This window comes from Furipterus horrens, unplaced genomic scaffold (genome assembly GCF_987537825.1).
Source record: "Furipterus horrens unplaced genomic scaffold, mFurHor1.1.pri manual_scaffold_7, whole genome shotgun sequence".
NCBI lineage: Eukaryota > Metazoa > Chordata > Mammalia > Chiroptera > Furipteridae > Furipterus > Furipterus horrens.
The window spans coordinates 141,737,347-141,762,063 of NW_028327177.1; the positions used below are offsets into that span (position 1 = coordinate 141,737,347).

Here is a 24,717-nt window from a genome sequence, read left to right on the forward strand (position 1 = left end):
AGGTTACTTGGGGTGCAAACGAGTAACTGGGTTTCCCCCCGTGGGTGGGTATCGGGGAGAGCCCGTTACCCAGTGAGAGAGACAGGATGACAAAATGCACTCAATGGGGACGCCCCGAGAACTCCAGGCCCCTCGCACAGAAACTCCACTCACAGCGAGGCAGCCGCGCTGTGGCCGCGGTGCGGGCCAGCAAGGGGGGGCGACTCCAGGATCCCCCAGAACGGAGCTGCGAAGAAGGTCCATCCAAAGCTGCCCGTCCACTGTGCTGACCGACATCAGCAAGTCCCCAGGAGCCACCTCCTAGGGACCTTCTCACTTCAAGTTATTTCCTTAAGAAAAACAGGGCATTTTATTGAACAAAGAGAAACAGTGAAGTGAGGCTTGGCTGGCCGTGGTGGGGGCCGGGCAGAAGCCCCGCAGGGCCTGGGCGGCTGTTTGGTCCCGGTCGGGCGGCCCGCAGAGCAGCGTGGTCAGATCAGGCCGACCATCTGGTCAATCTGCCGCATGTAGACGCTCTTTAGGGGCAGGGAGTACCTCCTCTCGTCAGGCACGCGGTTGCACTGGGGAGAGAAAAGGAGGGATAACAGGGACTTTAAATTAGGAACCCCTGTGCTGAGCCTCAGCGGGTGTGCTGGGGACCCGCGTGGGGGCTTCTCAGCCGGGCGCCGTGGACATGCGGGGCTGATCCGTGGGCTGCGGGAGGGGGAGCAGCATCCCTGACCTCTGCCACTAGATGACCCCCGACCCCCCTGCCCAGTGTGACAACTGATATTGTCTCCAGACGCTGCCCAATGTCCCCAAGGGTAAGACCCTCCCTTCCTGGGGAAGAGCTGGGGCCCCCGGGAGGCCAACGTCCACCTAAGTGCGGAGCGGCCGGGCCTCCAAGCCGCAGCCTGCGGTCGGTCCCCCATCCGCCCAGGACCGCAGAGAACGCTTCCGCTCTTTGGAAATACTGTGGTTTTTGAGTTTATGGCTCTTCGCATCCATAGCTAAAACTTAAATGCCCAAGAGAGCTTTTTTTTTTTTTTAATTTTAATTTTTTTTTTTTGTAATTAAAGGTCTTTTTCCTCCTCTCAAAGGAGAGTGAGTTTGAGAACCAAACATGACTCTGGGAACAGTTTCCACAAACATCATGAGATTTCTCACTGCTCCTCGTCCTCAGGGCAGGTCTGACAGGCCCCTCGGCTGTCCCGGCCTCCCACCCACACATCCTTCTGCCCGAGCGTCTGCCCCCTTGGGGGCCCCACTCCTGCCTCCAGGACCCACTGAAAAGCAAGCTCCTCCGGGAAGCCCTTCTGACTTCCCGGCAGTGCTACGGGCTGTGCCTTCCTCATAAGTACCGGGGGAATAAGCGGCTACCCACTAGGCCATGACCTGTCCAGACCGGGCCCCTCGATCGGCCCCAAGCCCCGTGCTGGAGGGGCAGAATCGGCTCTATTGCATGAACGTTGCCTTCCGTCCCCAGCCTGGCTCTGCCACACGCATGGCTGTGACCAGAACCTGGAAATCTGGGGCCTTATCCTCGCTCTGGCCTCTTGCTTTCCTTCACAGGCAGGTGCCCGAGACCTTCAAGCGGACACTGAGGGGAGACCTGGGGCAGAGTCTGGGGTGAAGGCACTCCTGTCCTGGGCGGAAGGTGGCAGGAATCTCAGCCACCGAGGCTTTGCCGAGGACAGAGAGAGCACCCGATGCCTTGTGGGAAAGCAAGGTCTGCTATTCCAGCTGGGGCCCGGCCCACGGCCCAGCTTCACTCCCAAACCTCCCTACTCTACTCAATTCACCGTGACGATGACGAGGGGACGCAGATGTCGCGCCTGCCCCACGGCCTGCTGGGTGGCCTGCCTGCACGGGCAGCCCACTCGGGGCGAGGCTAGACCCCACCCCCCTTCAGGGCGTCTTCACGAGAAGTGTGGTGGCTGTGGCTGCCCCCCTCCCCCCCGCCACCGGGCTGAGCTGCCTCTGCTCCGCCCCCTCGGGCCCCGCCACCTGTGTACCCCCGCAGCCAACAAGGTGACCGTAACACGGGCGCCGGCAGGGCAGGGGGTGGGAGGAGACCCCAGTGCCTCCCCGGCTGGCTCCTTCCTGCCCGGTCACTGCCGCCGGCCGTCCTCCTGGACACACCAATCTGTCCAGCTCCTGTGACCACTGTCCCTGCCAGCCCCTGCAGCCGGGAGTGACAATGGGCCACTGCTGCTGTGGCCTCCCGCCCCCTGAGGCCGCCTGCGTGACAGCTTCAGGAACTTCTCAGCTAAGCCTGGCCTGGCCTGTCATCAGTTGCTGACCCCCCCCCCACCCCCACCGGCCTGGACAACGCAAAAGCCACTCACGTTGGAGCTGGAGTTGAGGACCTTCAGGTCGTGGGCCTTGGGCCTGTGCACGGGCTTCCCCGCCGGGCCCCGCCCACCCTCTTCGGGAAAGAGCTCCTTCCACGGGGACTCCCGGAGGTGCTTGTCCACAGACACGACATGTCCCTCCGTCGTAAACATGTATCTGGTCCCAGACTTGTGCACGGGGTTCTCCTCATCAAACAGCTGGTGGGAGGGAAACAGACACCGCTGCTAACCGCGGCGCCACGCGACCCGACGCCGCGGCGTGGCCCCGGGCTCCGCAGTGACAAACGGGGAAAGGCACCAACAAACCACTGGGGTCCCCAGCTTGGCTACAAGCCCGAATCACCAGCTCTGCTTAAACCCAGATGCCCGACCCCGGCCGAGAGCCGCAGGCCCAGGGCTGGGACGCAGACGTGGGCCGTGTGTGGAGGCCCCAGGGTGCTGCTCCCCACGAGCACCCGAGCTGGGCCCCGGACCCCCCTGCACCCCCCGCGCTGTCGGATGCCGGAGGGAGGGGGCGGGTGTGCCATCGGCTCAGCGTCCCCAGCACGTGGGCCACCACCCAGCTCAGCCCCGGTTGGGGCAGGGCTGGGCTCTAGGGACACAGAGCACAGGGGGCAGTCTGTCCTTCAGGGGTGGGCGTGGGGTGAGAGGGGCCGCAGGACCTCCGGGGAGAACCCGAGCCCGGGGCGGGGGGCCGGGGGCACCGAGGGACCCCAGATGGAGGACACCTGAGTCCCCTCAAGGTCTTTACAAAGAGGGAGAGCGGGGCCCTTTCCTCCAGACCCTCGGGGTCCTTCACTCACTGCAGACCCACCCTGCAAACACCCCACAGCGAGGCTGCCACACGGCGCCCCCCGACCCCGCCGCGCTGTGAGAGGGGGCCTGGCCTGCGGGGCTGGGAGGGAGCAGGCACTGGCTAGACCGCAAGGCTGCTGGGGGACACGCCTCCTCCGTGTCCTCTGTGATCTCCTGTGGAAAGTGACACCAGGGCACGGGACTGGCGCTTCCGAACCTGGCTTTGTACAGTCCCGAGCCACCCGCGCGATGACAGACCCCGAGCCCGCCCCTAAGGAGTCTGACTCGGCAGGGCGGAAGTTACAGCGGCTCTGGGTGACGCAGCCCCAGCCGGTATCTGTGACTCCGCCCCAGCTCTCGGCCACCTTTGTCCCCACCAGGAAGTCCCGCCCCTCGGGGCCTTGAGGAAGTGTCCTTTGCATGTAGCCGATCAGGCACAAGCGCACTGACACTGCGCGTGCCCGCTGTGGCGAGGAGGGCAGGAAGAACTCTGGAGAAGCGGTCAGGACCGGGGCGCAAGCCTCAGCTCCGCCACAGTCACCCGGGAGACGCAGGCATGTCACCTGCCGTGTCTGTGCAGACGCACAATGAACCCTGACTGTGACCCCCACGTGACCTGAGCCCTGGGTTCCTTCCAGGTGCAGAAATCCTGTCTCGCCACACACATGGGAATGCATGCGTGGCCGGCGAGCCAGCCGGGCTGCGGGCCCCGCCAAGGTCACACCCCAGCGAAGGAAGACCTGACAGACGCCATGCGCCTCCCGGAGAAGCCCCGACCCGCCGCACCCACGGGGCTCCTCCCCGGCCTGGGGCCGCGCGGCGCAGCGTTTGCAGGCTCCTGTCTCTGTTTACTGCAGAGCCTCCTCCGGCTGCAGTTAGGAGCCAAGGAGGACAGCGTGACGTCCTTGCGCCCGACACCACTGTTGTGGGGCAGCGCGCCGTCCAGCACAGAGCAGGGCCGCCCACGCCTTGGGGGGGCCCCACCACACTTGGGGGGTCCCACCACACACGCACCAGGTACAAGTACTTGCAGGTCTCGCTGAGGAAGAAGCTCTCCATCCGGTCCTCCTTGGACTTGTCGATGACGTGGTGCAGCGTGGCGTAGCCGCACCTGCAAAACAGCCCCTTGGAGCGTGCGCCCTCACGCAGGAGGCAGCGGGGCCGCCGGACCACCCAGCGCCACGGGACAATCACGTTCTGTCAGGTGTGAGGGGCGTCCGTCCCTAGCTGTGCCGTCTGTAAGTTCGTTTAAAAATGGATGTGGTGGCTGAGTCCCCAGGTCACCTGTCGGGGGCTGGGAGGCGGGCGTGCCGGCAGGCGCTTGCCAGAAGCGTAGCGGGACACCAGGGAAACGGCCGGCGACTCACCCGGGAGGCCCCAGTTACGTCTTTGTCCTAATGTTTATGAATTGACGTGTCATTTGGACAGTCTGCAACAGCACTCTATAAGAAAATACTTACGACACGCTGCTAGGTGTAAAAAACAGGTCCCCAAACGGAAACCGTTTTATATACGCACACGCATACACACGTGTATGAAAACATATAAAAGCGATCACAGGCCTGGGGACTTAAGGCTGGTGGTGCTGCTCCTGCGCAGACGTACAGGATGACGCTGACCGGTGCATTCTGTGCTCCCCAGACACTTCAGTGTTTGTGTTATTTGTATAATCAAGGAACTCAGTTACTTAAAAAGAATACAACATCGTCTGCCTTAACCTCACAGACAAAAACGGAGCAAAACAGAAAGCTATTCCCACTATCTCACAGGTTCTATTACACAAAAAGGAAGTGACTTCCCTACAAAATGACAGCAATGAGCTGTCCTATAAATTAAAACGCAAGAGAGAAAAACAGCATTTCCCCAGAACAACTCGGCCGAGAGCAGAGGGAGCCGAGAACACTCACTTGACCTTCGTGTGCTTCTCCAGACTCTGCAGGATGTCCATGCCTACGTGGAGGTAGAAGGGGTTCTTGGTCGCCTAGAGAGGGAGGAGAGGGTGTGATTCAGCAGGGGCTGGAGGATGCGTGGCAGCAGACACCATGGGACTAGAGAGGTCTCTGAGCACCGAGTCACTGGCCAAAGGGAGGCCCCGGGCCCGGCCCACGTGGCCCTGAGGGTCACAGTGAGGAAGAGCTGAGGCGCCAGCTCACGGCTCAGCGTACCGACGACTGTCTAAGGCTCAGCAGGGCTAAGAGAGCCCGCTCCGGGCCCAGCCAGCCTGCTCTGGGCTTCGCGAGCCACGCTGCGGGGACAGTGGCATCCTGAGGGCAGACCTGGCTCTGCCCACCTTGAACTCCCCAGAAAGGCCACGCACCCAGGGCCGCACAGCATCGGGAGGCGTGAGTGGGGACAGGGGACTCGGGTCCCTCCAGGAGGCTCTGCTGGCCCCTCCGACCGCTCTCGAGCCCAGGTCTGAGGGTGCTCACAGTGCGGGGACACGCTCGGAGGTAACCTGGTTGGGACAAACTTCTTTGGGAAGATGACACTTCACCCCACAAACAGTCTGACAGTTGGGGGTCTTGTTTAATCCCTGCCTAGTGCCCACTCACAGCAGCAAAAGCAGAGAACGAAGGGACGGCTGTGGCTGGGTGTGGAGCGTGGGGGGCGGGGGTGGGGGCCGCCGAGGCCAGGCCGCGGGCAGGACGGTGTCCCTGGGCCCCAGGAAAACGGCCCAGCGAGGACGACACTGAAAGCGGAAGCGGCGCAGAGAGAGAGAGAGCCCCCAAGGCCACAGACCTCAGCCGAAGTGAGCTGCGGCCACACAGGCGCGCTGCCCTCGGAGCGTGGACGGGGCCCCCTGAGCGCCGCGAGGCCCAGCGCAGGCACCTTTCCTCCCTGAGAGGCCACCTGGCCCTCTCTGCTTCCCATCGAGAAGCAGTGACCGGGACTCGTATCAGAACATCACGAGGCTGAGCCGCAGTGCTGACGCTGCCGGACCGCTCACAGAAGCCACAGGAGCCAGCGCGTCCCGTGGGGCCGGCCCCGCAGGTGTTGTTCCCAGCGTGCTGGCCGCGCCGCCCGCGGGCGGGTGCCGAGCAGGGAACGATGGGAGGCCCAGTGCGCACGTGCGCACGGCAGGCAGAGCACAGCACCTGCCTGTGGCCGTGGGGAGGGGAGCTCCCCGGGAGCGACAGTCCCTCCGGCACGGAGGTCACTGCACGAGACAACACTCTGTGTTCTAAGCATTAAACAAAAACAGGCACTGAGACCCAGCCCCGACTTCCCTTTACAAGCAAGAAAAAGAAGTTTTCTTCCTGAATAACTGTTGCGGAGACCAGGTTCCCCAGGACAGGAACTGCGCCCCGGAAAGAGCTGTTTGGTCAAGTCAATGTGGGAAACCCTGAGTCCCAAGTCAGTCTTGGTTATCCACGGAGGCAAGAAAGGAGCCCCCGTAAGGGTTAGCACCGCGTGACCGCAGCCGCAGCCCTGTTCGCGGAGCCGCAAATGGCACGGCCGCTAAGAAGCCCGGGGACAGGCGGTCGCCCTCCGAGTCGCCACGGGGCAGCACAGCCGCGCACGAACCGGCGGATGTGAGCCGAGGCCTCGCCCCAGCCGCCCAGCCCGGACCCCACGCCGTGGCGAGCACTCAGCACCTGGTAGAGCAGGTACGTGGACTCCACCAGCTCCGGCCTCAGCGGGTAGAAGAGCAGGTCCGGCGCCTGCAGCTGCCAGTTGTACCTCTCCGGCAGGGCCCCGTAGCGCTTCCAGATGGCGTAGTAGAAGGCGTGCAGGCAGATGGCGTCTTCCACGTCTCCCATCAGGACCTGCGCGCAGACACAGGTCGCCGGGCTCAGACGCTTCCCCACAGTGGCAAGACGTGACGCGCAGGCCGGGGCCTCTCCCTCCCCGCCACCTGCCACCCACCCCGGGTTGAACGCAAGACCAACCCGAAAGCAGAACCTAGAGTGACAGGGGCCCCGCTGTGGGGCCACCGTGCCAGGCGGGTGAGAAGGGCACAGGACGGGGCCCAGCTGAGAGCAGACACCCAGAGAGGGCACGCGGTCACTTTCCAGGCACGGCTTCGCGCTTATCTATGGCCCTGGCCAACGCTCGGGCCCTAACGTCACAAATGGAATTCCCGAGACGTGCTGTGCTCTGGGGGCGCTCGGGGTCATGAAGGTGAGGCCGGCCCGCGGGCGCTGTCCTGGCGAGCACGGTGCCACGCACCTGTAGTCCGGGGAAGAACGCCTGCAGGGAGTCGATCCACGTGTTCATCAGCTGCCCGCTGCACATGTTCACGTTGACGTAGAGCGGGGGGTCTCCTTCGCCCTCATTACAGGCTTCCCGACTGCGGACCCGAGCAGAGCAGTCAGGGCGAGGGGAGAGATCGCCGACCGGCCCAGCAGCCCCTGGCAGCTCCCCTCAAATGGCATCAACTCTAACCTTCCTCCTCCCTCCTCTAAGCCTTCGGGGACAGACCGCCGCTACCTGTCCACGCTAGAGCCTAGTGCAAGAGCTCCCTACGGCGGCATCAAGGCCGGGCCTCACTGTGCTCCGCAGAAGGCACCTTGACGTGCAGGGTTAAGAACAGGGCCATGTAACGGAACATGGTACAGAGCGTGGATCCACGAGGGATTTACCCGAGTGGGGAAGCCTGGTTATTTCTGCATAGAAAGGCGTCTCCTCTCTAATACCTACGCCATGGGCCTGGAGGATTGCGTCAGGGCAACACTCGGGGACTGCCGCACAGTCTGGTTTAGGGCTTTAGAAAGCCCACACGACGGTGCTCCGGCCCAACAGCCTGCGAGTGGAACACAGCACTCGCACGTGGACCCCACACCGGCCAACGGGGAAATGGGTCTGAGAAAGGTCCCGCCACGCAGGAAGCCCGGGGAGGGAGGTGGCCTCAGCGCAGCCCCATGCTAGGCGCACACAGCCAAGGCTGTTTAAACACTCCCTGAAGGCACAGATGCAGCCACTCTGTCCTGGCTCTCCCCAGACACAGAGACTGATCCTGACAGTTCTTTGGAAAGTAAAAGAAACAAAGTAACTCAGAACTGTCCCCATTACAGTTCTATCTGCAAAGAAAGCCCGGTCACACGCAGGCACCTGCCACTTGGAGGCAGCCTCTCCCCCGCGGAACCAGGTCCCTCTGTCTGATGACCCAGGGACCCAGGCAACGTGCGTTTAGCCATTCTGAGGTTAGGTCACAAAAGCACGTGGCTTCCATTAGCTCTTTTTCCTTCTCAGCGGGAAGCTGCCAGGAGCTGCCTACGGAGGCCCGAGGAGCTAAGACCCCCCGTGGGCAGCCAGCGGGAACCACGGCTGCAGGGAGCCCGGAGGTGGACCCTCCAGCCTGCCAACAGCTTGGGGACCACCTCGTGAGACCCTGGTCGGCACAGCCGCTCCTGGCTCCTGACCCTCAGATACAGGGTGAGGTACTGCAGCTGCTTTAAGCACGAAGTTTCGGGGTGCTTTGTTACGCAGCAGCAGGCAGCTAATGCACCACTTCGCCCCAAATGGCTGAGAAACGACAGGGGAGGGCGGAGACCCCCAGACCCAGGACCCCGTGAATCGGTGCCGAGACAAACACAAGCCGGCCTGCTGGTTTCCAGGGCAACGGGGGACGTGGAGGAGACGCACCCCCTCCGCAGGTAGCTCTGAATGCTCCGATAGGCAGCATTGAACATCTCCAGGTCTTCGCTCTCCCCGAAGAGGATGTAGGACTTCAGCAGGTACTCGTAGAAGGAGTCCAGGCCGGCGCCCAGGCCGCTCTGCTTCCCGACCCAGTCGCCCGTCTGGATGTTGACAACGTTGCCTGTGAACACGGACGAAGCCCGTCAGGCCCGGGGGCCCCGAGGCGGCAGGACCTGCCTCCGCGCGGTTCTCCTCGCGGCATTTTCATCAGCAGCGGCTTTGGGGTGGGGGCTGCGAGGGGCCAGACCCGCAGGGGCCCTCGGAGAGCTGCGGCCTTCTCTGCCCGCCCGAGCTCCCGCCCTCCTGCCCCCTGAGGCCGCAGAGAGAGACGGGACGGGGCGCACCGAGGGCCGACCGCCGACGTGCCGCTGTTCGGATTCAGAGGCACGGGAGGGCAGGCGCGGGGAGCAGGGGACGCCCGAGAGAAGAGGGGAGGACGGGGCCCGACATGCGCTGTCCCCACGGCCAGCGCAGTGCCCGCACCTAACAGTCCCGTGTCATTGCTCCGGAGGCTCCAAAGGGCTTTCACGGCACGTCTGGCCACCCACTCAAACGTGGAGTCCCCCAGCAGCCGGCTCAGGATCCCGAACTCCACGAGGAGGGAGCCCGCCCCGGCCGTGCACGTCTCGTTCTTGCTGTCGGGGGGCACGCCCGTCTGCAGGTTCACCTGGGACGGGGAGAGACAGGATGCGGGCGCGGCCCCGGGGACCGCAGGGCGGCCTCTGAGGGAGCCAGCACGCCGCCTCCGCGGGGGCTCCGGGACGCACGGAGAGCTTCAAAGACACGCTCGAGACAATGGGGACATGGGAGCCCTGTGCCACTAGTAAGAGTGAGCCCTGGGGCGTCACTGGGCGGCTGCTTACTGGCCCGCCTCTTCCTAGGGGGCTTTCCTCGTGGCCCGCAGCCCTGGGCATGGCCTCAGAGACCAGGCCCTCCATGGGACCGCTTGCACGTCTGCAGGGGGCTGAGCGCCCTCCTTGGGGACAGAGGAGACACAGCGGCACGTGACAGACTGTGCGTCACCGAGGCGCTGCGGCCTGTCCCCTGTCCGCCAGCCACCTAAAAAGCTGATCCACTCCCAGAGGGGTCAGCTCGGCAAGCCAGACGCCTCGGGAGGAAATCTCATTCCAGACCTTGCTCTGCAATCGGCAGCAACCTCACCAGCCGGTGCAGGCCACACACGGAAGATCCACGGGAAGGACGGGCACTGAGCTCCCACAACCCCACGCGAGGGTCTCGGGGGAAATGTCCGCAAGTTGGAGATGGAGACAGACACCCACACTCTTCTGCAGCAGGGACACATGTCCCCTGGAGGAGGAGGCCACACTAGGAGTGTCCCGGGGGCCCAGCACACGCTCAGGGAACGGAGAACAGCCACAGCCCCGTCAGGGCCGGGTTCCCTCCTGCGCCGCTTTCCTCTCGTCTGCCCCCCGCCTCCCCCGCATAAATGACTCCGCAGGGGATGGCGGCCGGGGCCGCCTGCCTACCCGCGGGTAGGGGATGCCCGTCTTGGTGTTCTCGAAGGCCGGGAGGAGCCGCACGGCCAGGTCGTGCGCCATGTGCAGCAGCTCGTTGTCGTAGCCCTTCACCGCCATGTCGCCGAAGGGCTGCCTGGAGTCCGTTATTATCCGGTGGGCAGACAGCAGGCTTCCCAGGACCCTGCAGACGGGAGGGACAGAGACAACAGGGCGCGTCGGCCGCGCACGGCACAGCCCGGTCCGAGCGACAGACACAGCCTCGACTCTGCACGACTCTGAGCTGCCGAGGCTGGGAGACGGGGCCTGCTGCTTCCTGAAGGTCCCTCCTGAGGCTCCCCGGGGAGGAGGACCGTTCCCAGGGGGCCACGTTACTGAGAGGGCGGGAAATGACCCCTGAGGTTCCTCACTCACCCCTTGTCCGGAGCGAGGGCTCTAAGCGCCCTCAGAACACATACTGCCTTTTAGCGTGGACAGGTGACCGGCTTCCCTACGTGGGGAAACAGCTCAGCGTCACGAGAAACAAAACGGCGTGACGCAGACACTAAATAACGGACGGGTCCTCCGACCCCTGGGGAGGAGGCGTGGTGAGGAAGAGGAGGAGGTGACCCACTTGGAGTAGGAGGCCGCCCGCTGAGAAATGGCCCCCAAAAAGCTGCGGATTTATGTCCCCGCCAATGATCTGAACTGGACTGTGACACGCTTTCCTAATTTTAATTTCAAATAAATGGCATCTCTGGAACATGATGCAGTCACACAATTTTCAGAAACGAAATAAAAAAATAGTCACAAAATAGCAAGCTGAAGAGGCAAGATACAACACAGGGTGCGGGACACGTGCCCGAATATCAGACACACACACACACACACACACACACACACGCACACACGCAGTGGTCGGCAGGGGTCCCCTGCCGGTGGTGGCAGAGATGGGTGGGACCTTTCATTTCCTTCTGACATTGGCAGGGGTTTTCCTAGGACGCAGTGAAGGAGGGAAATGAGACCAGGCCTGCACTAAGGGACCACTTTTGTCAAAGTGGGTGTCTTTCTGTTCAGTTCAAAATATAATGACGCTGAAACATGAACTGTTGCCGGTTTGATGAACCTGAGAATGAAGATGAAAAGTGGCCAGAGCGCCACCTGGTCCCCAAGGACCCCCTGCCTCGATCTCATGGCTGGGGGACCCTCCCGGGGACCCCCGTCCTTACACACGCACGGGGAGCCTCCAGAACCTGACAGGCTAGGTTACCTTATTGTGGCCTCAAAGACTTGGACGGTGGAATCTTTGTCAAATGAAACCGTGTCGATCACTAACTTGACTGCTTTCTGGAACTCAGATGAATTTCCCATTATCTTTAAAAAGAGGAACACACACTGTTACAATAGCCTGAAGTGAAATGGAAGCGGAGTGATCGCAGGGGCTGAGCGCCTGGCTCTGCAGGGGTGGAGAAGCCCAGCGGCGCTCAGCAGACATCCGAGGACAGGAGGCAAGTGTCTCCTTCAGCTCCGCAACCACGCCTGCCAGTGCACGGCCGTGAACACTTCCCTCCCAACATCATGAGCACCCTCCCCGCCCCCTTCCGCTCCCCCCCCACAGGGCTGTGGAGGTCCTAAAATTCTAGAACTCGCAAAACTGAAGAAACAAAAATACAGCCTTCCCTCTGCTCCTCAAATAAACTGACAGCTTGGGTGCTCGGCTCCCAGGGGACCCCAACATCTGGAAAACGACCCAGATGTCTGAACACTTTGAGAAATGGAAGTGACGTTCAAAGCAAACACACCCCCATCCGCTCTGTCCTGTTATGAAGGTGGCCTAGAACTGGGGTCCCTATTTTGGACGTGACAGCGTACCAGGCGGCTCTCTCCCATAGGAAATGCAAACTGGGCACAACATGTTTAGAGGAACCCGAACTGCAATGCTTTCGTGCTGTTCAAACTGTCACGGCATCATAAGGACACACAGCCCCCCACCCCTGCAGGGGGGACAAGTCCTTTCCTTCAGCCACTACGTCTCTCAGGTCTTCGTTCCCAGCGCTTATTGGTCTGGGCACCTTCCCCCTCACTGTTACTTCCCTGTGACTCACAGAAGAAGCACAGACATGTCTCTTCTGGCCTGAGAGCTCTTTCCTTTTAAAAGGCCACGCAATCGAGCTGCAGGCTGCAGCCAGGCCAGATGACTATCTTCGAGGGCTGCCGCTCTGCTCCTAACGCGCTGGTGTGCGCGACGCGTCGGTTGGAGCCTGTTCGACATGTCACCAAAGAAAAGGAAAACCTCAACAGAAGCAAGCCCTAAAAACCAAGCCTGAGGTGCCACACAGCAAAGGCCGGATATTGTACAATGAAAACCACAGAGGGGTCTGTTTCCTTCCAGATGTGCACCGGCCCCAACACCTGCGGGCGGCTGCAGCTGCGGACCGGACCTCAGGTCGGGCGGGGGGTGCAGAAGGAAGCCGGCGACCACAGCCCCGCGCTGCCCTTGACCTCGGCAGTCAGACAGGCAGCAGCCTGAGCCCGCGCTCAGGCCGCGGGGAGTGGGGCGGGACTTCTCAGAGCCTCTAGAAGGCTGGGGGGCGTGGGGGCTCTCCAGCAGTGGGACAGACACGCAAACGTTCGCAAGGTCATTTGGGGACAGAATTCTGTGTTCAAGGAGGACACTCCTGGGGTCTGTGCTGGGAAGTGACGGCCTGGTAGAAGTTCATTCTTTGAACATGCACAGAGACGAGGTCCTGAACTTGAGGAGCATGGCCGTGGGCACAGAGACGCACAGGGCGAGAGCCGAGGCCTGCACAGCTGCGCAGGGCTCTGCGGCCTTTGTGGAGCAACACTTGTGTCTGAGTCAGCCTGTCCTCTCCCACGGGTGAGCTCTAACTGGGCCGAGCCGACGGGTCTGGGCACGTCTGGTCGGCGGCGGTGGATGATGGAGCTGGAGTATTAAATGCTGGAGGTGACTCTGGGAACCGACAGGGCCCTGCACCCCCAGCCTGGCAGAACCCCACCCAGGATTCCCCAGCAGACTGAGGGCCGAGTGGAATGTGGGCCCCCCCACCCCAGGCCCGGTGCTCCTACAAACAGCGCGCAGACGCCGCTGATGCAAGCCTCGCCAGCATTGCGCAACTGTCCCCGCCACGCCTGGGCCTCTCGTGGGAGCTGAGAGACACAGCAACTCATGAACCGCAGGCCTGGGGCCTCGAGGCCCGTAAGGGTTTTCTAAGGCAAAGGCTGGCTGAACGACGGAGGGGAGCGATTTCACAGCGCAGTCTGGGCGCTGTGCTCGGAGCGGGGTCAGGAGGCGACCAGGCACACACCCACTCCACGCCCCTGGCCTTGCCACTTGCTCTGTGACTCCGGTCAGAGGTTGTCCGCTCCCTAGAGCCGCCGAGGGGCGAAGGCGGCACTCGAGGCGGAGCCAGGTCGGCGGGGTGCAGACCTCGGAGCAGCGAGGGGAGGAGGCTCACAGACGGGCCTCTGCGCACACGCTCCGGGGCAGAGGAGCGGGACAGCGTGGTCCTGCCCGAGTTCATGTCTGTTGCCCCCGAAACCTTGTTACAGTCGTCAACGTCTCCATCCTGGGACCTTTAATGAAATGCTCTTTTGATTCTTTGAGGGAATAAAATAATGGGAAACCGGGAGAAAAACAGGTTCCCTAAATCATCCCACTTCCCTGTCCATTTTTTTGGGAATCACATTCCCCTCATCGCCTCTTCGATGCTCCTCTCGCTCCAGGTTTTAAGGCCATTAAGAGACACAAGATACCGAGCTAGGAACACATTTTGAGTATCAGGTTTGCTGCAGTTTCCACCCTGGGGGAAACTAGGGTTTCCAAATTCCAAAATGTCTTAGTTCATTTTAAAAAAACAACGAGGCTGAATACTCACTGCAAGGGTATCTAGCGCATCAACCAGGGTCAGTGAATAGTTCCCGAGGACGTCATTGATGTTCAGATTGGAGCTGGGAAAGAAACAAAGCAAAGTTAAACAAAGGGACTTTCTTTTAAACGAGAAAAGAAGACAGTAAAACTCAACCTCCACCAGAAACTAAAGCTGTGGGCCACGCTCATTCATTCAGGGACCGACTGGCTATTCGGGGTGACCTGGGGCGGCGAAGGTCCTCTGTCTCACGAGTCTGGCTTTTACAGTGTCTGCAAGATGAATCGAGGCACAGAGCAGCCAACATAACCTTGACCACAGAGAGCAGGGGACCCGGCGGGAGCCAGCCGGCAGCGACAGGCACCTGCGCCCCTGGGATGCAGCGTCTTTGCCCCGAGTGGGCTCTCTATTCAGCTGCAAGGAGCGCCGATCTGGAAACCATTAGAACGCGGAACAGAACGGGAGAGCCCCGCCGCCGCCGCCGGACCTGCCCCACACGAATGCGGGAGTTGGCCCCTCCTGCCAGACCTGCCCGGAGGCAGCAGGCCCCTCAGTGCAGCCCCGCCATCACTCCTGTCCCTCGGCTGGGAGTGCTGGTGACTTCTTTGCACCATGTTTCGCTCACACCTCACCCAAAGAACCGCATCAGCCCCCGTGGGTCCCGAGATGGGCTGGGACAGGAGCTGGGACAGGAGCTGCGTCACTTCCACGACATGCCCCCTGCCCTCTCCACAACATGGCTCCCTTCCCTGCGATCCATCCCCTGAGCCCCAGTGTCAGGCCTGCCACGTGGGTGAGGCTCCTCGCGCACTCAGATGTCCCCCACAACACTGACAATGACAACCACGCATGCACCCTGGACGGGCAGGGAGGCAGAGGCGGTGAATGTCACCCGGGCAGCCTGACAAGTTCCGGCCGTGGGGTGGGGTTCAGGCAGGGTGCCCTCTGTCCCAGTCCCACACCCTGGAGCAACCGCAGAAGCTCGAAAAGGTGAAAGTTGGGAGAAATACAACTGTTTACAGACCCCAGTGACAGAGCCCCAGTGTTACGGTCTCCCGTGTTCTGGCGTCTCCCACCGACCCTGGACTACTCTATCTTCTCCTTGGGACGCTCTGATGGGTCCTTGTCCCACCGTCTTGGCCGGACCGATGGTCTTACCGGGAGCAGGTGGCAGCTCAGCACGGCAGGTGCCTCTCACCTGCCGGGGGGCCCCGTGGCTTTGCTTTTGCTGTCAGGCCACTTTATCTGGGACAAAGCCTGAAGAGCAGCGTGTGAGGTCCGTTTTATAATGCGAGCTTGTGTGGAAGGCCACGGAGAACCGGGGCCATCCTGTGTCTCCCAGGTCACGAGGCCGGCACACCGCAGTCCGGGAACCGCCCGACCTCCTTCTTCCGTTTGTCCCTCCTCCCCAGACAGACGTATGCCCCTGCAGCAGGCCCCCTCCCGACGAGAGCTGCGGGCCGCAGTAAGCGCCCCGTGCGGGCGCCACCCGCCGTAAGGCCCGCGGGAAGTGTGGCAAGTTGGGGAAGGAGGACGCGGGCGGTGGCAAGCCTCATCCTCGGTCCTGCTAACTCCAGACTCCGCTGGGCGTGGACACTGAACTACCGGCCCTGCTGCTCAGGAACAGCGAGGGGCCCCCGCCCGGAGAGAGCGGCCCCCTGCCCAGTTAGCACCCGAGCTGGACGGTGAGCGCACCGCACGGGCTCCCCCCTGCAGCTCACCGCCATGGACAGCGTCACTGAGTGGTGTCCCCGCACACCTTCCCGGGTTTTACCGTGCCTTTCCTTTTGGGCTCTAATGGAAGGGGACCCAGGTTTAAAATGCCTTCCGATCCAGTGCCTAAGCGGTCACTAACAATGAACCTTACACGCACTGCCACGGTAAACCAGTACTCGCAGTGATGGGGGGCGGGGGTCCCCTTCTCTTCACTCAGTCAGACTAACCCCCGCAAAGATTAAGGTGTTCATTAGAACACTTTTAACTCTTTTCTATCAAATAATTGCTATGCACGCGTTCAAAATGTGCTAGAATGGAAAAAAAGGAACAACAGGAAGGGAACGGAGACAAAAAGCAGGCCCCATAAAGCCCTCCCGGCCTCAAACCCCAATTACCGAGCCCACTTATGCCGAACCTCAGTGTCGGTGAGGCCGTGGGTTTGTTCCCTGCAGAGACTCCTGGTCGGCGGCCGGCCTGCCTTGGTTCTGGCTGAGGGCCTCAAGTCAAGAGCTCACCCCCGTCCCGGGCGAGGCTGGGCCCCCAAGTCCGCGTCCTCCCACCCCACGCTGGCTGGCCGCCCCGCGGTGACGCAGGATGCAGCTGCCCGCTTCACGACAGTCTCCCCTCTGTGAACGGCTAAGGTGCTCTCACCCCAAGACAGAGGCGATGCAGACGGCTCTGGCCTTCGATAGGAAGTTCTGAGCATGCAGCTAACAAGACCAAACGTATGTGTAAACAAAATTTCCCACATCTGCTTCACCTGCGCCAGCTGTTCAGAAACCTGCCTGGCGCGGGGTGGGCACAGAGGGGACCTAAGGAACAGTCCTGCGTTCCAGGGACCGGTGATCTGGGGAGACCGGCCCAGGGAAAGGCACCAGCTCTCAAACTGCGGCAGAAGCGGGGGTAGCAGTTCAAAGGAAAGGAACCCAAAGGGGACCGAGGTTGATCGAGGAAAATCACCTTCATACAGGTCAGCGGTGTCACAGAAGATGACCTGGGCCTGGCCTTCAGGGAGGGTTGCAAAAATATAAAGAGTTTTCTTTCGTTTTTGCATTTTTTTTTTTTTTACATTTTATTTATTTATTTTCAGAGAGAGGGAGAGGGAGGGAGAAAGAGAGGGAGAGAAGCATCAATGTGTGGTTGCCTCTCGTGCGCCCCCAACTGGGGACCTGGCCCACAACCCAGGCCTGTGCCCTGACCGGGAATCGAACCGGCGACCCTTTGGTTTGCAGGTCGACACCCGTTCCACTGAACCACACCAGCCAGGGCTTGAAGGAGCTTTGAATTTGGACTCTCCAACCCAAATTGGGGATGTGAGAGGAACTGACTTTGCATAGTACTCTGCAGCTGGACAGAGAGACTTGTTATTTTTAAAGGTTTCAGGTTTTATTTACTCCACGTTAACTGCTCGCCCTACTACTGGTCAGACGGGGCGGCCAGATAAGGCCCGAGAAAATGTGAGTAAAAATAAAAAAAAGATACACGTGTTTAGCGCCCATATTTTGTTTCTGGACCTTTTTTACGTAACATTCGAATAGCTATGCCAGTCTACATTTTAAAAAGGGGTCCTAACAATACATTTGACAACAATCACTGGAATACATTTGTTTTTTAAGAACGTGGGAAGATTTTTGTTACAGGTTATTTGCTTTGGGCCCGAGAAGGTGCCCTACTGTTTCCGAGCCGGAAGCACGAAGCTCAGGATCTAAACTGTATCTGAGGTCACTTGGGGAGAGTTCAGGTAAAAGAAGGGGTGCAAGGAAGTAACCCGGCCCCTCTTCGGACGGGTCCAGTGCGAGCGTCTGCTGAAGGCCCCCATAACCCCGCTCTTTCACCCCCTCAGAGACTGGCTACAGCCCTCACCCACACGCCACCCTTCAGCCTCCAATGTCATCTCTCTGACAGCCTACGTGTCTCAAAGCAACCTGACCTCAATCTACCAGAATGTCACTGTACAGCGAAACCGAAACTCTCGTTTGCAGGCTTCCCCCCGAAACCAGAGGCCTGCGCCACCCAGCACTGCCGCGGGGACCAGCAGGCCATCAGCTGCCGGCCCCCTGCCTTGGCTGGGGACTCCAGGCCCCCAGAGGGTTCTTAGATCCATTAAGAAATGCACAAAGGTGTCACTGACTCATCCCCAGACCACCAGGGTCCCAACGGAAGGTGTTATCAATCCCAAGTCCTCATTAATCTGCTTTCCCCACGCAAGGGAATCAGAGATGTCTGAGGGGCACGAGGGCACTTACTAAACGCGTCTCTCCCTTCCTGTCGTCCCACCAGCGGGAAAACACTGAGACCCAAACGCGCACACACGCTTGGATGTCAGCTCCGTAAGGGACGCGCAGGAGCGGCGGGAAAGGTCAATTAAAAATAACCGTCTGCTGGCATTTTCAGGCTTTCTTTTTTCAAATTTTAATTTCTCCCAAAAAATTAAGATTCAAAGGAAACATGTAGGTATAAAACCCAGTATAGTTAAGCAAAACAAACAACTCAATTCCTACAACTTGAAAAGGCCCAGTAATTTTTTTCAAAATTTGATAAAACTTTTCTTAAAAAAAGAAAAAGAGGTAGAAAATACATTTACATATATACGGACTGATATAGAAAAGCAAGAAAAATAACTCATCCATTTCCCCCCATTTTTAAGGCCTGGGACGCTACCCTGGGACATGACCACACTTCTCTGAAAATCACGCTCTCCAGCTGCCATGTATGGCGTGAACTGGCAGAGACAGGAACCATTTAAAAACTCTTCAAGCCCCTCTGGTGCTCGGGCTTCCTTTCCAGAACCTGTGGACTGGACTCCGCTGCTTTTCACCAGGTGAGAAGAAACCTGTGCCCCAAACGCCAGGGACAGCCACCGGGCGTGGTCCCAAAGGGCTGAGCAGCCTGTCGCCTCGCTCCTGCCTTGTGGGGGAGGGGGAAGGAGGGACAAGGGACCCAGAGGGAGGCGGCCTCCCATCTGGCCTGACAGGGTCGGTGACAAAGCACACCTTCCCCGGGGGCGAGGAGGAGCCCTTCGCTGGGCGTGTTGTCCTCCTGGACTCTGAGGTCAACAGCAGTGGCCTCTGAAGCGCAGCCTTCATTCACAAACAAGGCCGGTGGGAGGGGGGGCCCTGCCACCAGACTTCCGGGGCGACACAGTGACAGTCAGCTCAGCGGCCAAGGCCTCGCCCCCCGAGGGTCAGGACCCTCAGTGGGGGCCACACAGCCTCCCCCTCCTACCCAAGCACCCGCCGCCCGAGCAGCAGCCCCGGGGAGGAGAAAGGGTGTCGCCCGCTCTCGCCGGCTTTCCAGAAGTCCTTGCCCGGGTCCACTCCTCCGTTTTTACATTTTTACATAGAAGAGCCCGGGGTGGGGGAGAGAGATGAGGGCTTGCTTCGGAGCTGCGTTTACACGGGACTTCCTCTGAGCGCACGCGTCCGTCTGCAGAAGGGCTGGAGACGGGAGTCGAACGGCCCCCGCGGCTCCGCGTGGCGCCGCCCCTGCCCCCGCGGGCCCGGGTCTCGGGGTCCCCACCTGTGACAGAGGCTGCGCCGGACAGCTGCCCCGGGGCTCCTGGCTCCCGGGGAGTCAGAAAGGAGGGCAGCCTCCGGCCCCTGCACGCACCGAAAGCCCGGGGGCCTCCCGGGCACCGGCCAAAGCGGCGGGGGCGCTGGCCCGGACCCCGGGCGCGGAGGGCTACTTACGGGTCCCCGCGGTCGGGCCCGCGGCCGCGGCAGTCTATGGGGTTGAGCTCGTCCTGCGGAAAGGCGTGCGCCATGTAGTTGTCGTAGCCGAAGACGAACATGCCCCGCGCCAGGTCGCGCATCTGGGCGCGCAGCTGCGGCGGGAAGGCTCCGCTGTAGCGCCGCTCGTACTCGTCCGGCCCGCGGCCCCGGGCGCCCAGCACGTAGCCCCAGTGCGCCGGGCCGCACACGCCCGGCCGCGGCCGCCGCGGGGCTCGCCGCCGCCCTGCCGCCGCCCCGGGCCCCGGCGGCTGCAGCCACGACGGCCCCGCCGGCCCCGCCGGCGTCTCGGGCTGGCCCGCGGGCCCCGGGGCGGGCGGCGCGGGGTCGTCGGGGCCCGTCAGGCGCTGGAAGCCGAAGCTGAGCGGGAAGCGCTGGTAGAAGCCCATGCTGGGCCCCAGCCCGAAGACGAGCCACAGCGCACCGTGCAGGCCGAGCCGCAGCAGCAGCAGCCCCAGGACGAGCGCTCGCCATTGCATGGTCGCGCGGGCGCCGCGGGCATCCTCCCAGAGCGCGGGGCCTCCCGCCGCCGCACCCGCGCGGCCGCCGCGCGCTCGCTTCCCCTTTAAGGAACTCCCGGGTGACGCACCAGGAACCGGCCCATTGTCTCCCGCCCCCAGGCCCTCCGGCCTGGCCCTCCAGGCCTCGCGTTCGCCGGCCGGGTAGCCCGGGATTGGCCCGGCCCGACCGGGCCTGGAGGGGCGCGGCGCTCTGCCTCCCGCGCCATAGGCCGCCCGGACGTCCGCGAGCCCCGGAGGCCCCGCCCAGGCCCCGCCCTCTGGCCACGCCCCCGAGATTGGCCCCGCCTCTGGGCGGTCCGGGTCCCGCTGGGCTGGCGTGGCGAGTAGGGGCCGCTCGGGCTCCGGGCGAAGGAACTTCCAGCCAATGGGAGCGCGGCACGGGAGCGCACGCCGGTCGCGGGACAGAGACGTGGCCGGGACCCGCCTCGCGAAGCCGGGACCCGGCAGAGCCGCTCCTGCCGCAGGGCAGGGCCGTCGCCAGTTAAAGTCTATACGGAAAGGGGAGGGACGGGAACACGGCTGTGCAGGAGCTGCTTCGCAGGGCAAGGGCAGAGTCGAACATGGCTTTCCCGGTTACAGCTGCCTTTCCGTGTTATTTGTGTCACTTCCAGGGGCGCAGCGTCAGCGCAGTGCGGTCAGACCGTCATGGGCTTCACCTAGTGCCCCGCCGCCCGCGTTCCCAGGACTCAGCGGACACCATAGCAAATCACTGCGATGTGGGTCGTATCCCCTACGCTGTCCGTCACAGCCCCCCGTTTTGTAACCACCGGTCTGTACTTCTTAACCCCTTCACCTTCTCCCCCGGAAGGGCAGGGTTGTTAACTTGCCTGTTGATGGCGGGGGCAGGATACTACCTTGTGGCTCAAGATCGCGCACCACGGTTTCCGGAATTCTGCTCCTTTTATTGGAACGTTTCATGTGTAAGGACGGCTCACGAACTGTAAGACGCGTATCCCCAGATCCTGTCCCGGGCCTGTCCAGCTCCGACGGGGGCTCCCAGGAACGTGAGTTCACAGCGTTTTGGGGAGATTCATAGCATCTGGCAATTTCAGGGTATACTGAGTTAGGCTATACTTACTGCCTTTCTCGCGAAATAAGATCTTTAAAAATGAGCGGGGGTGGGGTGGGGGAGTCCCAAGTGCTGCCACCAGCAATGATTTTTACCAGTTTAACCCTCTCCCCTCCCCCTCCCGTCCTCTCTCCTGTGCGCGGCAGCAGGAACCTAACCTTCGAGGTGGGGGCTGGATTCCTGATCAGGTCACTTGACTCCTCACACGTTGGCTCTGAAGGGCTGGGGCTTTCCTGCTCTGGTTCAGCCGGGGTTTGTTTTCTTTTGCCGGCTGCAGGTGGTGATGTCTGCTGAGGTTTGGCCTCGGTGAGTCTAGAGCACGTGCCTGTGAGGCCAGGCTCCCGGGAAGTTTGGGAAGCAAGGCTTGATGGGGGGCCCGAGTGAGAGACTGGCTGAGCGACCCGGGAGTGATTAAGAGGGTGAGAAAGTTGTCGTGTGGCTCATTCATCCCATTCTCAGGGTCACGGGACTTTCTGCCACACGGAGGAGGTGTAATGGAAGCGGGGAAGGGGCCAAAGAAACACTGGAAGACAACCCAAGGTCTAATGGAAACAAATCTCTTTCCAGAATCGAAGAAAAACATCCAAATGATGAAAGATGCGTTTTATGGTAAAACTGACAACAGCTGCCGATTGTATGTATACATCTTGTGGTTTTCAAAATACTTCACGTGTGTTCTTGTCTGCTCTTTGCGGAAAACCTTGTAAGGTCTGTTCTGCAAGCCATAGGGAAGAAATGGGGTGGAGGGGGCCCAAGGGCTCATTGGCTAATTGGCTCTAGGCAGAAAAAGAGCTGCTGCCCAGGTCTCCCACACTAGTCCTGGGGACAGTGACTACCACTAGCTCTCAGAGCGGACAGCTTGGTCCCCTGATCTTCCTGGCCACACCCCCCAGGCAACCATGTTGACATCAGGGCCCGGCAAAGCACCGCCTGACTTACAGGCTAGTTTCCTGCTCAAACCAAATGGAATCACATGACAATGGAGTATCCTGTGCTTGCCCTCCAGGTTAGACTGGAATCCCGTCAAGGTAAATGCGTCTGATAAGATGGGCACAACTCCCGTCTCTGATCAGAAAACCCTCCCAGAAAAATCAGTTCTTTTAAGAAACTCGATTTGTTTTGTGATAGGTTTTTCTGCACATAATCTCACAAGAGCATTGAGGGACACATACAAAGATGAAGGACAAACTACATCAAACTGGAATGCACGATGGCAAATGGCTTTACTCTGGGGCTGTGTGCCAAAAAGGTGACAACCAAGAACCGAGGCTCAGAAGTGTCATTGCCGGGGGTGTTCCAACCATAGCTCTGCCCTCCGAGTGACCTTGGGAAGTTACTTCTCTGGAACGGCTTGCTCACCTGTAGAAGGAGGGCACAGAGAGCAGTACTCCGGGCACATGCCAGTCAGGAGGCTGAAATTACTTCACGTGCAGAGTGAACCCACGATGGGGTGCTAACCTAGTGAGCCCCTTCTGCTCTGTGAACTCAGGAGCAGAGTAGTCAAAGCACTTGCTGCAGGTACACCTGAGGTCTGTTGGGTGAATTAAATAAACTAAGCCCCTTCTATTTCTTTTTTAAGACTTTATTTTCCTCAGCTCTGTAGCAATTGCAGTTGGTCTTTTTTTTTTTTTAATAATTTATTTTATTTGTAGAGAGAGGGGAGAGAGGGAGAGAAGCATCACTGTGTGGTTGCCTCTCACTTGCACCCTCTGCTGGGGACCTGACGTGCAACCGAGTCATGTGCCCTGACTGGGAATCGAACCAGAGACACTTCGCTCGCAGGCAGACGCTCAATCCACTGAGCCACAGCATTTTTTTTTAAATAGTTTACTTATTTATTTATAAGCATCAATGTGTGGTTGCCTCTCATGTGCGCCCAAGTAGGGACCTGGTGCACAACCCAGGCCTGTGCCCTGACTGGGAATCGAACCGGCAACCTTTTTGTTCACAGGCCAGTGGTCAACCCACTGAACCACACCAGCCGGGGCCAATCCCCTCCTATTTTCAAAGCACTACTTTAGGGGGAAAAATGTGCCTAAGGAAACAGTATGAAACAGGACAAGGACTGAAGCTCTGTGTCTTGTAGCCTGATTCCAGGTCTACTGACCCCCCCACCCCGCTCCAGCGTCTACACAGCACGGCTCCGGCTCTCTGCGGTGTGTGGTCATGTCCCCAAGGCAATCCAGATTCAACCTCCCCTTTTGTTGAAGGAGGTGAACGGGCTCACCTGGGTTTCAGTGCCTTTAAACATACCCTCCATTGTTAGGAAAGGGGGACATTCCTGTTTCCAGAACCTACCTTCTGAGTCTGAGTGCACGGATCACTGCTCTAGGTTCCTAAAACTGCACAGCCAGAGGAAAGCTCTGTCCCTCTCCTGGGTCCCAGAGCTCATGCCAAACATCAGGGTTCAAACAGTCTTATTTAAAGCGGGGATTGTACTAGCCTAAGAAGTTAGAAATAATTTATCCAAAGCAATGATGTAAAACACTCAAGCAATGTGATGATGGCTTTTAAAACAAATCATTGTCTCTTTCTAAAGCAGTACATACTTGCTTTATAAAGGGGGTGATACACTAAGCAAAAATAATAATACATAAATAGAAGAAGGGGAGTTGCCTCTAATCCCACTGTTAATTTGGGGAAGGCCCAACTCTAGAATGAAGGAAGTATTTTCCTGCAGCTTGGTAAGAGAGCTAAACTGCACATTTGGTTTGGGATGGAATACTGCCTGATGGTTCCCACCTACTTGGTGGGCAGGAACCTGTAAGTCTGTCCACACGCTGTGGGTGAGACACAGGACAAAAACCGATACGGCCGTGCGGGGCGCGGGGCGGCACCTGCCGTGAGTACCAGCGCACCGACCCCGTAACCCAGACCTGCTTCTGCGCATCGCTGCACGCGACACTGCAGTGCTGCCTAGAACGCAAGGGGTACGAACCACCGAGCGCTGACGGGCGCGGGCCGGGGAAACAGGTCCCAGAGTCACCACCGTGAAAACCACCCACACCGGGAAGCGGGAACCCGCTGTCATGAAAGCAACGAGGGACTCTCTCCGCTGACACAGGAAGGTCGCCAGGACACCGTGAGTGGAAAACAGCCGTGCGCCCACCCAGCACACTACCTTCCATGTAAGAAAGTGATTAAAAAGGAGCTGAGCGAATATATTTCTCCTTGCTCTTCATAAATAAGAGACTGATGTACGAGCCCCCAGTAAGGCCCAGGGAGGCGGTTCCTCAGTCGTGGGTGGGATCAAGAGTTCGTGTCTTTTTAACTTTTGTATGATGCGACTCACCTATTAAAAACCCGCCTGCCCCCAAACAAGAAAAGCGGTGTGCGTCTTCCCACTAAACCAGAGCCAGCCCTGACCGTCAAGAACTGACATTTCCCACCCACGTGCCTGTCGTCTGCCCTTAGGGAGCTGATGCTTCCAGAGAGAAGTGCGAATTCTAGAGATTCTCACCCTGCTTTCGAGGGCGCGGAGAGCTGGTGCTCTCGGGAACTCCGCGAGGTGACGGCAATCACAGCCACTCCTCTCTCCTCAGAGAACAACACCCGCAGGCGCAGGAGCGAGCCA

The 24,717-nt window shown here is 60.2% G+C and overlaps 1 protein-coding gene across 1 annotated transcript; it reads right to left on the reverse strand.

The window, feature by feature from the left end:
* Positions 1–322: 322 nt before the first annotated feature.
* EDEM1 (ER degradation enhancing alpha-mannosidase like protein 1) lies at positions 323–20,235 on the reverse strand. The gene is made up of 12 exons (XM_090284858.1): positions 19,515–20,235; positions 14,119–14,191; positions 11,493–11,596; positions 10,256–10,427; positions 9,252–9,435; positions 8,715–8,889; positions 7,299–7,419; positions 6,725–6,895; positions 5,036–5,109; positions 4,143–4,239; positions 2,328–2,531; positions 323–560 (listed from the first exon to the last, which is right to left on the reverse strand). The coding sequence occupies exons 1-12, from the start codon at positions 20,030–20,032 to the stop codon at positions 471–473; spliced, it is 1,983 nt and encodes a 660-aa protein (XP_090140984.1). The 5' UTR covers positions 20,033–20,235; the 3' UTR covers positions 323–470.
* Positions 20,236–24,717: the final 4,482 nt, after the last annotated feature.